The sequence below is a fragment of the Puntigrus tetrazona genome, chromosome 15, assembly GCF_018831695.1.
Source record: "Puntigrus tetrazona isolate hp1 chromosome 15, ASM1883169v1, whole genome shotgun sequence".
In the NCBI taxonomy this organism is placed as follows: domain Eukaryota; kingdom Metazoa; phylum Chordata; class Actinopteri; order Cypriniformes; family Cyprinidae; genus Puntigrus; species Puntigrus tetrazona.
The window spans coordinates 10117476-10136141 of record NC_056713.1 but is presented as its reverse complement, the minus strand read 5'-3'; the positions used below and the strand labels follow the sequence as shown (position 1 = coordinate 10136141).

The following is an 18666-nucleotide window of genomic DNA, read 5'->3' as shown; positions in this document are numbered from 1 at the left end:
CGTTTTTAGGTAGTATGGGAAACCTATGTTAAAAAAAAGCCTATTACAAAGAAATGCATGCGTGCATTTTAGTAAAAATGATACGCTATATACATTTACATACAAATCAAATGTCAAAAAATATTGGATGTATTATTTAGATATAATGCATGTTATAATTTCATAAATGTTTCTGTAAAAAGTATTATTATTAGAAATGCTAATATAAATGATCCATTGTTTATGTGCACAGTTGATGCTAATAATTTAGAATAATAGTTTATAATTTTGTGTTAGAGTCTGAGAGAGTTTTTAGTGTGTGTGTGTGTTTTATTCTTGTCAGTGTTCAGCTCGTTGGATATGTCTCGCTCCGTGTCGGTGACGGCAGCCGGTCAGTGTCGTCTGGCTCCTCTTATCCAGGTCATTCTGGACTCTAGTCATTTGTACGACTACACGGTCAAACTGCTCTTCAAACTCCACTCCTGTGAGTTCCTAAACCATATCTCTCTCTTGACATACACACAAAGGAATAGCAAAGGCTACTAAAAGGACTGCAGACAAAAGTGGACCAAATAAGTATTTTATTTATTTATTTTTTTGCTTAAACTGGCTGCACACTAGAGAACCTTAAGCCGAAACTGTCTTCATGGCTGTGGTCTCCCATAGTTCTTAAATCGGTTGAGATTTGAAAATCATCTAGTGTGCATGAGCGCTGATTTTTTTTCAAAATTGAGATCATCTGAAATATTTGGCCGAGATGCAACAATTCAGTCTGGAATCTGAGGGGGATTAAAAAAAATCAAATATTGTACTAAACATTACATTTTTGTATTATTTCACTTGTATATTTTAGTACGGAAGTTATATTTGTTCTGTATGTGGTGGTGTTCCTTTGGCTATTATAATAAAATGTAATCAAAATAGAATGTAAACTAGCGCGAGCTCTCAGTCTTGCGCTTTCTCGTCTTCCAGGTCTGCCAGCGGATACTCTGCAGGGCCACAGGGATCGCTTCCAGGAGCAGTTTAAGAAGTGAGTCTGTCTGTCACTATCCAGTCCGAGCAGCTGCCATGAGTCACACAGTCTGCCACCGTTTTATTCTTTTGACATTTCTCACTCTCTCTATCTTTTCCTTTCACTCCGCTTCTCTCTCTCCAGGCTGAAGAGTCTGTTCTACCGCTCCAGTAACCTGCAGTATTTCAAGAGACTGATTCAGATCCCACAACTTCCTGAGGTGAGACTCCTGCATACCAAACAGATTCCTGCCTGACCTGAGTCCCAAAATACAGCTAGTGGAAAGAAATTATGTAACTCATTTACATGCTGCCTAGTTTTTTAGTGTCAGGATTTTTCGCCTGGACTCCACGAAGATACTGCAGGCTGCACTATAAAACATCATATTTTCCTTCAATTTGCGTGACATTTTAAATTAAAATAAAAGGCGAAGTGAGTTTTTTTTTTTTTTTTTTTGGTTTATTTTTTTTACTAGGGTAGGGTGGAGTTATGTGTTTTCTCAGTGTTTCGGATTAAATGCATTCCAGTGGTTTCCTTTCTTCATATATCTCTCCAATTGTCTCCAGAATCCGCCAAACTTCCTGCGGGCGTCAGCCCTCTCCGAACACATCAGTCCAGTGGTGGTGATTCCGGTGGAGTCTTCTTCCCCTGAGAGTGAACATGTAGTAGAGACAGAAGACCTGGTGGACACAGACATCCCACCTTTACCTGTAAGACACTCGCTCACTCACTCACTCGCTCACTCACTCACTCGCTCACTCGCTCACTCGCACACTCACGCACACTCACTCGCACACACACACACACACACACACACACACACACACACACTCACTCGCACACACACACACACACACACACACTCACACACACACACACACTCACTCGCTCGCTCGCTCACTCATTCACTCACTCACGCGCACTCACTCACGCACTCACACACACACTCACGCACACTCACTCACTCACTCACACTCACTCGCACACTCACTCGCACACTCACGCACACTCACTCACTCACGCACACTCACTCACGCACACACTCACTCACTGCGCACACTCACTCACTCGCGCACACTCACTCACTCGCGCACACTCACTCACTCGCGCACACTCACTCACTCACTCGCACACTCACTCACTCACTCACTCATTCACTCACACACACACACACACTCTCTCTCACTCACACACACACACTCAAACACACACTCTCATTATACAAAACTCTCTGTATGCTCTTCTTTTAACTCGAGTTAACTTTTAACATTTTGTTACACTTTATTTAGATAACTACAACTAACTTTGTAACTAAATGTCAACTAATTGTAGCCTGATAGGGTTAGTAGAATAAGTTGACACATACCTGCAAAGTTTGAACCCAAAAGTGTTAGAAGGTTTTACTAATTCTCTAATAGAGTCTGCTATAACAACTGCTAGTCTGCATGTAGTTGCAAAGTTATTTACTGTTAGTAGAATGTCTTAAGTGGACTCAAAATAAAGTATTAGCTTTTTTTTTCTCCATTAGAGCGCTGTGGATAGCAAGTTCGACGACCTATTTGGCACCTCAGCTGCTACAGACCCGTTTAACTTCAACAGTCAGAACGGCATGCGTAAAGATGAAAAGTAAGTCTCGGAAATGCTGTTAGAGGATATAAGCTGTAGGAAGTTCTTTGAGTTTATTAGAAGAAATGATAACATGGCACTCATGAGCATGTGTCTCTCATCTCAGAGACCGTTTGATTGAGCAGCTCACAGCGGAGCTACAGGCGCTGAAAGAGGAGCTGGAGTCCTTCAGATTGGAGGTAAAGAGTGGGAAACGAGACGAGGTCAAATGTTTGTTTTTTAATGAAATTTGTATTTTCATTCAGTAAGGATGCATTAAATTCATCAAAAGTAAATAAGTACATTTGTAATGCCACAAAGGAGTTCAATTTCAGATATATCAAAAAAATTAAGTATCATGGTTTCCACAAAAACATTAAGCAGCACAACTTTTTTTTAAACACCGATAATCAGAAATGTTTCTTTAGCATCGATTGGGCATATTAGAATGATTTTTGAAGGATTACTTGACGCTGAAGACTGGAGTAATGGCTACTGGAAATTCAGCTTTGCCATCACAGGAATGAATGACTCAAAATGAATACAATTGTAAACATCGTTCACAATATTACTGTGATTTAATATATTTTTGGACAAATAATTGCAGCGTAAGACATTACTTTTGGATGTGTCCTGTACAGTGGAAGAGAAGAGAAAATACAAGTCACTAATCGTTCTTTTGGTCTTTCTCAGAGTGGCCGTCTTTGTCAAGCACTACGAGGGCGTGTGAATGAGCTGGAGGCGGAGCTTGCGGAGCAGACTCACCTGAAGCAGCAGGCATTGGGTGAGAGCGAGTTCCTGAGGGCGGAGCTAGACGACCTACGCAGGGTCAAAGAGGACACCGAGAAAGAGCAGCGCAGCCTGAGCGAAATCGAGAGTAAGAGCTTGTTGTTGGAACATTTTACAACAAAGTACCTTGAATTTCTTACTTAAATTAAATAATTACAATACTTGCAATACAATAACTAAATTACGTATTTCATGACGCACTCGTTTCACATCTATTTAGCGCCACCTATAGCTGTGGGTGTATTATTAACATGTCAAAGTCTAGAGCTTGAATATAAGACAACCAGGTTTTTTTTTCCGGATTAGAATTATTTGAATTTTTTTCCAGATAAAAAAATTCTCATATTTCGCTCTGTATGGAATATTAACTTTTCACGATAGCCATGAACTGCCTTTTTTATTATTTTCTACTGTTGTCCACTGCTATGATTGCCTAGCATTCATTTATGTTTGCCTACATCAGCCATAGATAGACACTGCTGTGATTTAGGTTAAACACACATAAATGGTCTGTCTATATCGAACATTCTGTAATAACAGAAAAAAACAATAGTGATTGTGTAATAAAAACAGTTATTATATTACTGTTGGATCCGATAGAGCTGACACAGCATCGACTTTGTTTCAGTCTTTTTAGAAATTCTGTCAAAAGGTGTTTTGCAGTAAAATCAAGTGAACCAAGGTTTTTATTTTACTTCATTAAAAATAGTTAATCCACTCTGAACAGTGTCTTGCTGTTCATTTCTTTCATTATTCTTGTTTTAATTCTTTTGTTAGCCTGTTAGTTTTTTTTTTTTTGTGTGTTCATTTCTGCGTAAACCTGCATTTTCCTGTTTTGTCAAGACTTGCGTTTTTGATATTTTTGCGTTTTTTTTTTGTTGTTTTTGTAGGAAAAGCACAAGCTAATGAGCAACGCTACACCAAGTTAAAGGAGAAATACACAGAGCTAGTCCAGAGCCACGCTGACCTGCTGAGGAAGGTGAATTGATGACTGTTTAGTTTACACACTGCAGATGAATATATGCATATTTTTGTTGGTCAAATAATTGCAGTAATACATGGTATCAATGCGCTAACACGTTTAATGCTGCTTCATGTATATGCTTCTGGGTTATTCTGTTGTCAACCCAGAGGTCCCCAGTTCAGATTTTTGATTTTGCTCATATTTTTCTGAAGAAAGATAAACATGCATAACGATGAGAGGAAAATATTAAATGTTGTGCATGAATATTTACTGAGAAATCAACTTTTTTTTGTAGAACGACTACTGCAAATTACGGTAGGGTCAAGATGGCGGCTTCACGATGTTACTTTTATACAGAGATTATTAGGTATATTAGTTAAATCTAGTGCAATCTTTGCGTTATGTGCCATCACATCAAAAAACGGTGAAAGAGCCATTTTTCACCAAAGATTACATGCCTGTAACTCAAGAAGCGTAAAAGTTATCTTGATGCCCTTTTAAGTATTAGATCTTTCCTTTTGGTATCTTTGGCCCTATATCAGTAGTCTCAAACTCAGTTCTTGGAGAGCCCCAGCTCTGGTCATGGTTCAGTTCCATAGATAATGTCATTTTGAGTTAATAATCAATCCCGGTCATTCTTAATCTGACGTTTCACACTACATTCTTAAACCCTGGGTTACTGTTATTATTTGCATATTTGACTGTGTCACATTTGGTTTTTGAGCATTGAAAACGGGTAGGATACAATAATTTGGAGCTGCACCTAGATCCCAGTATATCTAGGATTAAAGCATATATGGCATTAAAAATAAAAATTCCAAAAGAAACGTTTTTTAAGAACCAGAATCAAAAATCATATTGAGATAACTTCTTGACTTGTATTTATATAAATCTTTCTGACACTCAAACAGGTATGTCTTATACAATTGTTTTGACATAGGGAAACGATACCTTTCTAGTTTTAGCATTGCTTATTCTTCATACATTTATCTTCAAATACAATATGTATGAAAAGTCTATCATGCTCACACGTACTGTATATATTTGATCATAAATACAGAATAAAGTGGTAATATTGTGGAATATTATTACAATTTAAAATAACTGTTTTCTGCTTTGTAATCTGTCAGATGTAATATATTCAAAGCTCAGTTTTTATTATCATTTTTATTAAGTCACACAATGCTTCATAAATCATTCTAATATGCAGATTTTCTGTTAAGTTGTGTTCCTTAATATTTTTGTGGAAATAGGTTACTTAATCAATTTTCACTGTTAATTCTTTAATTAACAGAAAATTCAAAAGAACAGCATTTACTTGAAAGTTTTTTTTGTAACTATACAAATGTCTAAATTATATTTATTATATATTTTTCACATTTCCTTCACACTAAAAATGAAAGGTGAAGTACATTGGGTTGTGGGTTGTGCTTGTTTTGGCAAATGCAGTCGTCATTCTGCGTTGATAGTAGTTGGAGAATTTGCCTACTGCACAGACGCAGTGCACACACTACATACTGCCGACTTGAGCTCCAGTGTCAGGCCTGTCAGTAAACCTGCAGGTGGTTTATCTCCTTCACCAGACTTGTTTCCCTGCACACTCCGCTCCATTTCTTGCACAGATGAAACTTGGCGCTGTGTTCCTCCGCCACGCTCACAGGCTGTCATCACACTCACTCCCTTTCAGCTGCACGCTCTGATCCCACCACAGAGACATCCGACAGTGGGTGCCACGTCCTTGGGAAAAGAACTGGGTCAGCCAAGAGTCTGGGCTCTGTGCTAAACTGTACATGTCTGTGTGTTTCACAGAATGCTGAGGTGACTCGTCAGATGACGGTGGCCCGTGCCGCTCAGGATGAGGTGGAGAATGTGAAAAAAGAGATGCAGGACAGATTGAAAGCCGCTCAGGATACTGCCAGTCAGCAGGTTGAACACAAACCACACACACACACACACACACACACTCCCTCTGCCTGTTGTATCCGTAGTTTGCTTGTCTTACACGTCCCTATCCTCATGTATGTGCACGAGTAGGAGAAGGCTCAGTTAGAGCAGCTTCAAGCTCTACAAGCCGAGCTCATGTCCAGCAGATCTGAACTAGAGACCCTGAAGAGCACCGTCACCTCCTCCCAACAGGTGGGACCTCACCTTCTACCCATCATTCTCTTCCTCCTCACCTCTCTCACAAATCCATCTCCATTCCTTGTCCTAATACTGTATAAAGGCTCACGAACTGCATTCGCAACAACTGTACAAAACAACACTAACCAACTTATTTTTCGATGTGGAAGTAAGCCCATGACTTCTGGTTCACTGGCTGCTGTAGGAAAAAAAACTAGATGATTAGCGAGACGCAGTAAGTGGTACACTTTTTGCACTACAAGCCAGTGTGTTCATAATTAAGATAATACACACCAATTTGCAATGGCAAAAAAATAAAAACCTGCATGCTGCATTTAAGACTTCAATGCTTACAGTTATGATTGGCAGTTTTGCATATTAAAATAATACATGGACGCTGCTGTGATGTACAAACAATGTGCGTACTTAAAAAATCTATAAATAGGCTCTTACAGATTGTTTAATATGTACAAAGCACATTACAACACGTTACAAAAGTCCTTGTTACTCACACTTGTGAGTTGATCCATTACCTGATCCTTGAGCAATGCCAAATGCGATAAACAGCTTTTATACAGACCTCCTATTAGCTATCTGCACATAATCCTTGTAAGGACCTCTATCGTTTTTTCTTGCTTGAGTAATCCTGTTGTTTGTGCCTCTCTATTATTTACCCGTCGCCTCCTATGTGTGTGACTTGGTGGGCGGGGCTAAAGAGGAGGCGATGAGCTTCTGTCACACTGTGACGTCATATTGAGATGAAATATGAAATGAACCGCCGTTTTGCCGGATTTTGTTTTTGAGCTAGCATGAAAGTTGTGACCGGCTGTATGCGTGACTGTCTCTGCTGTTAGTCTAGAGCAGGTGATTGGGTGCTGAATTACCTGACTTCATGTGTCCAGACTGCATGTGGGAGTCTCTATATCACCCCTCCTCCCCTGTATCCCACTTCCTTCTGTCACCTGCACACCTGCTGCTCAACTCAAGACAGCTGTCTTCAGAACACTGACACAGTTAACATCTATAACTTGACTGTTTCGTTTTCACTCCTATTAAGCTTCGTAGAGTGTTGCAGGGATGTTTTTGGTGGTCAGAACTCGGAAATGAAGTTGCATTTTAGCATTTGCATTTCTGCCATCCCGAAGTCAACGGATTTTTGGTTAAATGTCTGAAATAAGTCTGCAATTAACACAAGCTTGAGATATTTTTGTTACATTTTTTTTTTTTTTGGCATGCACTTGTGCCCAGTCGACAAAATTGGTGCTATAAAGTAGCTAAATGGGACCACAAAGCTTGTCAGAGACATTAAATATAATTAAATGAAGTCTTGCGACTGTGGTGTAGTTTGTTTATATCCTGCGTTTAACTTTTTACTTCTGGAGATTGTATCTAGGCTTCAAAATAGGGTTTTTGTTGAGGAAACCAGATTAAGATGCTATATGTGGGTTGGTCTACAAACCACTTCCTTGATTATTTCCCAAGTGTAATATAATGCATGAATGCATAGTGTATATATAATATGAATGCATGTGTGTTCATTTTTTATATACATAATATATGCAGTACACATACATATATTCATACATGTAATCAAAAACTTTTATTTTGGTTGCGATTAATCATTTGACAGTGCTGGTATTTCTATAGCTTTTATTTGTATGTTTTAATTTGGTTTAGTGATATTATTATATTTGTTTTGGGCTTTTTCAGTTTTTTTTTTACTTCAATATTTCTCCAAAAAATGTCACAGTAAATGCTGTAGTTGACTTTATTAACTTTATTCACTTTCTTCGTACAGTCAAACGAGCAGCTCAATACTCAGATGTCCGCTCTGGAGGCTGAGAAGGTGGGGCTTATGGAGACCGTATCTCAGAAGGAGGCGGAGGTAGCCAGTTTGGGGGAGGAGTTAGAGCGCGTGCAAAGCAGTCTGACCAACGAGAGGGAGAGTGGCGTGAAAGCCGCTGAGGCCCTGCAAAACCAACTCAATGAGAAGGTTGAATATTATGTTTACTGTTGATTTACAGTTGCCTTGTTACAATAACACCTTTTATACGAGTTCAGATTCATTATACCAGAAGAAAATACGTAAATACGGCAAACGGCAAGTCTAAAATGGCGGTTTTGGTTGTGTGTAGGAGAGTCGCGAGCAGGCTCTGGAGAGCGAGCTGGTGTCTCTGCGCTGGGCGGCTCTGCGGGCTTCACTGGAGGAGGCAGGGAGGATTGTACAGGACAGCTTGAATCAGCTCGATGACCCCGCTCACATCAGCTGCACCAGTTCAGCCGGTCAGAGACCAGCTCAGATTACCCTAAACCTTACCACTGATTACACCACGCAAGCAGGACTTGCCCTGCAAGAGCGTAATAAATATTAAAAGACCTTCTTGTGTGTGTAGATTACCTGGTGTCCAGGTGCCAGGTGGCTCTGGACTGCGTGGAGAGACTGCAGTCGGCCAGAGACGGCTTTGTATCAGATAACACAGGTGAATTAAATGCGCACACACACACACACACACTCTCACTCATGTCCCTACTCGGCCAGCATTCAACAGTGTACCTTTCACTCCAGCAACGTTGTGAAAGTTGCAAGTTACACATTACTCAAAGTAGATAAAGAACAGTAATGTTGCTCTGTCTTTTAGCTAGCTTAATTGAAGCTTCCTAAAAAGATAACTCTCATTGTAAGATTTAAGGTAAAAAAAAAAAGTAAAGATTAAAAGCTTTTTTTTCCATCAAGTAGTGTTGTTGTTATTTTGTTTAATTATTTATTGTTTTTATTTTTCTGATAGCAAAGATATTTTTTGCGTCATTGCCACTGCACCGTTTGTTGAATGGAAATTTTAAAAAGGCATTTGTTTGTAACAACGTTATTTGTTACAGTATAAATGTCTTTGTCTCTTAATTAATTTGATCCTTTTCATAGAATATAAGTTTTACTCCCACATTTTAAACACTAGTATAATAAGAAATACAAAAAATGTATAATACAATGATAGTTTTTCAAAAAATAAATAAACATGAACAAAATTTGGAGTCTACTTTTTTTTATTAAAATGAATAAACTGGAACATTAAAATATATATCTGAATCATCTTTGAAATGATTGTACATGGCAGTCATCTTTATGGCTGTGCTCGTTATCTAGTAAGGCTGCAGAATAAATGGTGACACGTCCATGATGTAGTGGTTTGTCATACTGCAATACTAACTGTTTGAACGATTACCAAAAAAATCTTAATTTTCACATTTTAAAGGCAACTGAGCTACTTATCGAAAACGTTTACTGCAGTTCTGCGCTGAAAATACATAAGCTCAAATAAAACCGCAGCTAATTGTATACCTATTTTTTTTATAATATATATAAAAACATTACCACGAATGACTCACCATGAATGCATGCAGACTTAATTTCATCACATTTGTTGAGCTGATCGTGTTGAAACGGTGTGACACTGATTCTCCTGCGTGTGTGTGATAGATGTGTCTGGACTGGTGCGGGCGGTGACTCAGTTCGCTCACCTGCTGGGAGACGTCATCATGCAGGGCAGTGCCACCTCACACATGGTGCCGGTGGAGCAAGCTGACGGTGAGCACGACACGTCAATCTGTTCCAGGGAGCTGATATGTTATCATACTTTTATGCAAACACTTCCTTAAAGACTCATTCATTGACACGCACACTTGATCGACCAATCGGCATCCAGAACCAGAACCATCCCTTTGATGTAGGCAGCATAAATGTCCTTTCTATTATTACACTGCTAAATATTACACAGCAGCGCTATATCCGCGTATTAAGATGCGTTCAAAAGTTGTTATCCATGCATCGCGCTGATAACTCGGTCGCCGGAGGACTGGTGAGTGCTTTAAAGGAGCGTGACATAACTCAAAACGGCTAATGTGTAGTTCCCACGCTCACAAGCCATCTCGTCACGGGATGTGTGCGTCTGCCCGAGCGTATGTGGAGTGTCTGCAGGTGACAGATGGCTCGTCTGACTGCTCTTTGCTTTCTGTCTTTGCCTGTGTCTGTCCGTGGGCAGCGTTGGCAGACGACGTGAAGGCGTGCGGCGCGGAGGCCCTGGCGTTGCTCTGCCAGCTCAAGGAGCAGAAGTCTATGGAGACGGCAGACTGCAGCAGGCTGAGGGCGGCACTGGATACCGTCATGGCCTTGGGCGAGGTGAGCCAGCCACTGAGACACAGGCCTCTAGATAGAGCATACAGGCTTCATAACGGGTATGGAAAAGTATAGAATTTGATTTACTTATTTTTAAGGTTTGGAGAATATGGAAAAAAGAAAGCAGAGTATGGAAAAATGTTAGTGTTTCCAGCCTTTTTTCCCCCACATTTAGGGTTTGTTTTAGTGTTAATTGCATTTAATTATGCATAATTTATTGTTAATACTATATTAAGTACATGTAACGTCTAACAAGGTTAGGAAATTAGTGTTTGCAAATATGCATTTGTGCATCTTATGATCCATAAATTGCCCTGTTTAGTAAATCTGGCCCTTTATTTTTATAGTTTGTTTTAATAATTGTATGTGCTTTTGTCTTTTTTTTTTTTTTTTTTTTTTTTAATTATTATTATTATTATTTTTAAATCTTTCTATTTATTTTATTAACAGTTTTAGTGCTTTGCTTTATTTTATTTCAGTTAATCGCCAGTGCAACATTTCATTTTCATTCAGTTTTCAACTAATATTGCATATTTAATTGATTTAATTTTAAATAATTTCTGCGAAAACCATTTGTAACCCTTTTAGTCAACAATCTGATCCAATGAGTCCAGAAGGAGGGTTTTAAAACATTTTTTTTTAATAGAAAGTGAAGTCTAATACGTCTTTAATATAAGGCACTCCGAATTAATTAGGCATCAAGAGATTTCAGTGTCACATGATCATTGGCCACGCTGCATATAAAAGATCAAGCAGATTGCATTGTGGGATACAAAGTGCGCTTTGGTTATATCCCTAGCACTTAGTGTATCATTCACATATTCCATGAGTACGCCTATCATACAAATAAGAAACAGAAATAGATAGAGTATGCTATTTCGTTTTCTCTGAGCAGAAGTTGCGTCCTCGGGGTCTAGAACTGCAGCAAGGGGAGCTGGGAGATCTTGTGGAGCAGGAGATGGCAGCCACATCGGCAGCAGTGGAGTCAGCCGCCGCCAGGATCGAGGTAACCAGACGTTCCCTGCTCTCCCTGTGCCACAGACAAAGGCTTAATAAAACATGAAGCGCTCCAATCTACTCCTCTAATGGTTTTCCCCTTTGCTCTCAAACAGGAAATGCTCAATAAGTCCAGGGCGGTTGACACTGGAATCAAAATGGAAGTCAATGAAAGGTCAGGCTGACCAAGTCACGTGTTATTCATTATAAATAAACAATGTTTTTATGATTACGGTTACAGGTTTTATTTGGTTGATGCACCTCTGTGGATTTGGGTATTCAGTGAGCAGACTGTCTCCATGCTGAGCTTGTTTCACTTGGATAGCCCTGCACGTTTACATGCGCCCAGACGCATTAGCAGACCCACCCTGGTGCATGAGAAACAGGCCGCGAGTCTTTAAATGTTGCTCTCTGTCGCCCCCTGCAGGATCTTGGCGTCCTGCACAGATCTCATGCAGGCCATCAAAGTGCTAGTGCTGTCCTCCAAAGACCTGCAGAGGGACATTGTGGAGAGCGGCAGGGTGAGTCAACGCCAGATTTTCAAGCTCGACTCGCGCTCAAAATGACAGAAATGGTTTAACGAAGGGGCCGCTGTGTTCACAGGGGGCCGCATCTATGAAGGAGTTCTACGCCAAGAATTCCCGTTGGACAGAAGGGCTCATTTCCGCCTCCAAGGCCGTGGGCTGGGGTGCCACTATGTTGGTGTGAGTATGTTAGACAGTGAGAAAATAAAAAATGTTTGTATTTTTCGGGAAGATGCTGTGACATAGGGGTTAAAAATCTCAGTAGTTAGCAGAAAGCATGTAGGGGTTTTTTTTAGGACCTTATACATTTTAAATTTTTTCACTTGCATTTATTTGTTTAATTAAATATATTCACTTATTTTTCTCAACTTTTGTATTTTTTATTTTAATAGTTACTTACATTTATATCATTATAATGAATGTGCAATCAATTGAATTCAGTTAAGTTGAACAGTTACATTTATAACAGGGCCATATTAAATTATTTTATTTACTGTCTTTGACATACCCTTTTCTTATTTATATATATATATATATATATATATATATATATATATATATATATATATATATATATATATATATATATATAATTTATTTATTTTTGCCATGTGACAAAATGTTTACAATAAATATTTTTTATGATTCCTTTAAAAGTTTTAAGAAATTGTTTCATTGTTGTTATAATCATTTACACAAACATAGCCACTCTTACAACAGACTTTATTTCTTTTTGTGCTTGATTTAATAATGAAAAGAGGTAACACTTTATAATAGGGAACACTTATTTACTTATTGTTAGGATTATGGATGTAGAATAAGGTCATGTTATACGCATTAATACGTGCTTAATACTAATAATCAGCTAATATTCTAGTTCAATGCATGCTAATAAGCATTTAAGAGACCCTAAAATAAAGTGTAAGGTTAAATTAAATTAAAAGTTCAATTTGAAGTTGCACTTTTACTTCATAATACATCTCTACTTTTGATTTATTCATCCAAAAGTTGTCCGATTCTGTGACATTTCACATTATATTATAAATTCCATTTTAATGACTCAATTTCGGAGTCTGTTTTCCACAGTGCATAAATCCTTGGGCCCGCTACGGTGGGACTCGTACACTAATTGATCAATGAACTGTCAACACTGTTCTACCTCCAGTGATGCAGCTGATCAGGTGGTGCAAGGCAAGGGCAAGTTTGAGGAGCTGATGGTGTGTTCGCGCGAGATCGCCGCTAGCACGGCTCAGCTGGTCGCAGCTTCTAAGGTACAACAACAAATTGCCAGCAACATTGCGTGAACTTTAAAACAGTATAATGACAGTAATCCATTCGATCGCTTTAGGTCAAAGCAGACAAGGACAGTTCGAACCTTTCCCGTCTCCAGCAGGCCTCTAAAGGGGTCACCCAGGCCACGGCAGGGGTCGTGGCATCAACCAAGTCTGGCAAGTCTCAGATCGAGGAAACGGGTGAGCTTTAGCTCTGTAATTTCTCCATTTATTTGTTAAATTAGAGCCAGATTGAAGAAATGACGGGTGGCAGCGGCGGCAGCCTCATTTTATCCCTCACTGACCTCCACGGTCTCATTGCTCCATTTTACATTTAACTATAGCTATGAAAACTGGTTTACGGTGCCCTCCAGAGAGGCAGGAATGAGCAGGTCTACACAGTCAGGCTCTTGAGCCGATGGAGGCAGAGACGTTTAAACAACAGTGACCAGACACATTGTGTTTAATCACGATTTGACAGCACTAACTAAAAAGCAAAAAAACTGTGAATAATATAAATAGATATATATATATTTATTTTTAATGTACGACGAGCATAACTGCAGAGGAAGCAACCACGAAGTGTGTATATGATTGGTGCACGTGTAGGGTACTGTTAATGATAACATAATGTACCATGTTGATACTCCTAATAAGCCTAAACAGACGGCGAATGATTCGATGATCAGAACTAATAGCTGTTCTGTATAGACGCTAACAATAGACTAACGATCTTATCAACAGGTCTGTGTTACGCTGTGTGGATTGTTTCGTCGCTCTCCTCTGTTTATTTCACTTCCTGTTTCACCGTGATTTAGATTTGGTTATTGTTGTGGTTCAATTGGTTTGTGAAAATGGCCTCATTACATCATAACATTCACACTCCTGGTGCCAGGTTTCTCCCATGGGTTTTTTTTTCTCCATTCTGTAACAGATGAACTTTTGGTTTGTTTGGTTGCTTAGGGCACTTCATTTGTAGCGATTATCGTCGATTCGTTTACAGAGACCGCCTCTGCATTTAATAACAAATTGTTCAATCTAGTCCTTATACATCCATGTCGTTGTATTCTCCTTTTTGAAACTGTTCAGTGCTTCGATACAATTACTATATAAATAAGTGACTGATTGATACATAGACAGATTTTACACACACACATATATATGTATATGTGTGTGTGTGTATATGTGTATGTATATATATATATATATATATATATATATATATATATATATATATATATATATATATATATACACTATAAAGAAAATATATATATTACTGCAATGGTATTCTTTCACCATTACAGCCCTAATTATTATTACATTATCATTATTATTTTGTTTAATAATTTTTTTTCCAATAAACTATCCAAATAAAGTGCAATAAAACTTTAATCACTTTATTATATAAACTATGTGTGTCCTGGCGAAATCTTGATTTGCTTCTGAAAATTAAGAGATTTTCATTTTTAAAAAAATTGTGACACAAATACCTGCAAACAAGAAAATCACCTCAATAGTCCGAAAGCTGTTTGACACAGTGTTATAGTCTGAGATACGCAGGTAGGAAAGGTCAAGGATTTGTTCTTCTGTTGACGCTGATTGCCATTTTGCAACTCTCACACAGCAATGTGTAAGCCTGAAATGAAACGTGAAGGAGATATGAAACAAACTACAACCTTTCAGTGTGTTAAAAGATGGCGTATATTGAATAAAGTTGGGGTAAAAGCCACTGTAAATCACTTTGAAGAGTCCAGTATTACTTTGTAACGTGAACCAAAAGACACAGTTTCAGTTTTGATAAGTTGTGCTGAATCCTCTCTTTGTTTCAGAAACGATGGACTTTTCCGCGATGACCCTCACCCAGATCAAGAGGCAGGAGATGGACGCGCAGGTGAGTGTGCGTCGACCCGTTTCCCATGTCTTCATGCATGCAAGCGAGCAAAATCTGAGCGTGTGACGCGTCTCAGGTGCTGGTGCTGGAGCTGGAGACTCGTCTGCAGAAAGAGCGGGAGCGACTGGGCGAGCTGAGGAAGAAGCATTACGAGCTCGCTGGCGTCGCAGAGGGATGGGGAGGAGAGGAGGAGGGTGAGAGCCCCAGTGAAACCACACACGCAATACAATCAGCCAAAAAAACATCCCAGAGTTCTGAGATTTATGAAGGTAATTAGCGGTGCAAAGGGTGTGTTCGATCTAAAGGGTTTCTTTGTGTTCATCCGCAGGAACGGGTTGAGACTCGTCGCGTTCTGTGCCGCAGACGGGCCGCTTGGCGTCTTTATACACACACAATATCTTTCCCCTCTCCCTTTTTATTGTACTTTTTAACTCTTCGATTTCTTTATTGTACATTAAAGCCAAATAAAAGGTGCTTTTTTTTCTAACCTGCTCCCTCCTCCCCTGCCCGTGGAGTCTGGAGACGCGAGGATGGGGAAGGAAGCGGGTGGCACACCTAGTGGACAGAGAGGGAAGTGCAGGCTCGCTGAACCGTCGGAGTATTTCGTGTCCTCTTCCTCCTCGTACGGAGCGGGGGTCTTTCCCGTCAAACATCCCATGACGCATTGCACAAGGGTGAGTCGCCCCCCCGTTTCGCTGTGCTGCGATTCTTCCCGGACTCGACTTTTACAAACAGCAGCAGCAGCGTGCGACTTCCGTTTCTTAAAGGCATTCCTTAACGTCGCGTAGGATCAGCCCTCGCCTGGGTCCGTCCTTCCCTAGTCCCCTAGCAGTGGTCACTGGACTAAAACGAGTAAGAGATGATGACCTACTGCGGACTAACACCTGAAACACTAGAAAACTCAACTCTGTATTTTTTTTTTATGTTAAGCTTTATGTTCCCAAGGCACTCGTTTTATAAGAACACCCTTAATAGATTTAATCCACTGGCTTTTTACTGTTCCACCGTGTTGACTTATAGGGACAAACTTAGCCCATTTCACCAGTTTCAAGTCCATGACTGAATATGAACTGACTGTTTTTTGTGAGACCTCGAGCTCATGCTTTTTGTTTTCTAGCTCTATTTAGGTCCTTGTTTCATCGGCACCGATAGCACGGCACCATATTGTATTAGTGACGGTCCCGTGCGGTTTACACACCGTTAACACGACAGCATCCGTTAATTCCCGTTGTCTTCTTCCAGCTCCACACACGCGCACACCTTCACACCGAGGCGAGGAGAGACGCCCCGTGCCTTCCAAAAGGGAAAAAGGGTCACATTCCCTCACAAAGACCTTTAAAAACAAATAAAAAAAAAATCGTGATCTGAGTAGCATTAGGACAGTGTTTTAAATTTGTAGTTTGGTGTTGCGAACTGAGATCATGAAACCTTGTAGAGCGTGGCGTGAGGACAGATGTAGCCATCCATCGCTGTGTTCAACTCTGGTGCGTTTCGTTTGGAATTTCGAGCTTCCTTTTTAAAAAAAAATGGTACGGAGCCCCTAAGGGGACACGGTGATGGAAATTACATTTCGTTGTTCTGTCTTAAAAAAAACGGTGGAAATCTACTGGGAGAATGAAACATGAACGGAAACCGTTTTTTCTTCCACCTCAGGTTATTCCCATCGCAACGCAGATGTAAACGTTTCCCTGGAAATGCGTTTTTGCGTTTTTCCTTTTCAAGGGAATCGAGAGGTTTTTCTCAAGGGAGCGCTTTCTAGGAAACTCAGGTTTGCGAGACGTTTCTCGAGGAACGCTGGTTTTGCGATCGGTCGCTAATATGTCGAAGGAACGGAAAAAAAATAAAAATTAAATGTTGTAAGCGTACGCAAAGTTTCTTGAGAAAAATGATTTGTTTTTGCGAGCAAAAGTGTTTTTTAGGCAACGCTAAAACAATTCCTTCCATCTTTTTTTCCATCACGGTCTCTTTTTAGGAGCTCTGTAAAACGGTCAAAATCGGTTTTCAATTATTTTGCTTAAAAAAAAATTAAGTCTCTTTTAGAATTGTGTATATATTTCTCATCATATACAGTACAAATATTACCGCGATGTATAGCCATTTACAAGTGTACTTTACCATTTAAATTCTATAGTTTTATTTATAGTAATTCACATTAATTTAACGGAGAGTTGTTTAATGGGCTTAATTTTCTTTAGGCAAAATAGCATTCATTTTGGGGGAATTTTTTTGTTTATTTTTATTATTATTATTATTTTTTTTTTACATTTCCCGACTGTTTTCATGACATTCACACAAAATGGAGATACATGGGGAATGTTAAGTCAATTGAACTGGGTTCAGGAGGTCTGTCCACTTCTGTCAAAGCAATGTAGACCACATAGCCTTGTAGACCGCCACTGTCTGCCAGCAGCACAGCTCTCACCAGAGCTCACAGGGACTTGCAGTCTTGTAGTCATCTACAAACCAGGGTTACCTCAACTTCTCCACAAACTACCAGTCAGTAACTACAAAGAGGAAATGATTGAGTTTAAGGGTCCTGTAGACTCGATACGAACATGCGTTGGCTAAAACCATGAGTGTGTGCGTGCGTGTGTGTTCTTGAATACTAATATAATGTGTGTGTGTTTGGGTGGATGCTGAGATATGATATATATACTGTATATCCCTTATGTTGTTATGTCTTAATACCCTCATATTGTTTCACTTGTTGCACTGCTTTGGCTGTTATGTTAAGTTGCGACACTGGGTATTTAATTTCCAATTTTTTTTTTTTTTTTTCCGGAGTGTCATCATCTCCTCCGATAATGGTTTATTTCACCGTTTAGATTCGGTTGTCTAGTCTTACCAGCTCAGCCAGCCTCTAAACTGCCTCTCACTTTTGTTAACGGAGAAACGAAAACAATTCCGCTCAGTAACATTTTGGAGAATATCTTTGTATGATATATATATATATATATATATATATATATATATATATATATATATATATATATATATATATATATATATATATATATATACTATACTAAAACCATGTGTGTGGGTTTGTTTTATTTTTCAGTTTTTAAATAAATATTTCACTCATTGATATAACCACCGTTTTTGTCTTGATTCCGCTCGCAGAGACCTTCGCCTTGCGTCATAATAAACGACATTACAGACATCGATGAGGTTTTTGCAGGCCAGAGGGGAAAGATCTTGACGCAAACGTGTGTAATCATTCAGATTAAGCAACCTGTGAGTTTTTCGGTTATGTAAAATGATTTGTTGAAGCAATAAAAAAAAAAAAAAAAACGAGGACCGAATCCGTTTACACGCTGAAGCTTATCCCACCAGGTGT

At 39.3% G+C, this 18666-nt stretch overlaps 1 protein-coding gene across 2 annotated transcripts in view; it reads left to right on the top strand.

The window, feature by feature from the left end:
- The window catches only part of hip1 (huntingtin interacting protein 1), a 41685-nt gene extending 23347 nt beyond the window's left edge, over positions 1-18338 (top strand). For both annotated transcript variants that reach the window (XM_043258842.1, XM_043258843.1), the window contains exons 8-31: positions 323-463; positions 952-1009; positions 1136-1211; positions 1558-1701; positions 2520-2617; positions 2724-2796; positions 3290-3473; positions 4276-4364; positions 6159-6275; positions 6384-6485; positions 8269-8463; positions 8606-8753; positions 8864-8950; positions 9946-10053; positions 10508-10644; positions 11537-11647; positions 11754-11812; positions 12065-12158; positions 12241-12341; positions 13327-13432; positions 13510-13633; positions 15265-15326; positions 15403-15520; positions 15655-18338. In XM_043258842.1, the coding sequence (XP_043114777.1) occupies positions 323-463; positions 952-1009; positions 1136-1211; positions 1558-1701; positions 2520-2617; positions 2724-2796; positions 3290-3473; positions 4276-4364; positions 6159-6275; positions 6384-6485; positions 8269-8463; positions 8606-8753; positions 8864-8950; positions 9946-10053; positions 10508-10644; positions 11537-11647; positions 11754-11812; positions 12065-12158; positions 12241-12341; positions 13327-13432; positions 13510-13633; positions 15265-15326; positions 15403-15520; positions 15655-15665 (2543 nt within the window). In that variant the 3' untranslated portion in view covers positions 15666-18338. The remainder of the gene's footprint in view (positions 1-322; positions 464-951; positions 1010-1135; positions 1212-1557; positions 1702-2519; positions 2618-2723; positions 2797-3289; positions 3474-4275; positions 4365-6158; positions 6276-6383; positions 6486-8268; positions 8464-8605; positions 8754-8863; positions 8951-9945; positions 10054-10507; positions 10645-11536; positions 11648-11753; positions 11813-12064; positions 12159-12240; positions 12342-13326; positions 13433-13509; positions 13634-15264; positions 15327-15402; positions 15521-15654) is intronic.
- The last annotated feature ends 328 nt before the right edge of the window (positions 18339-18666 follow it).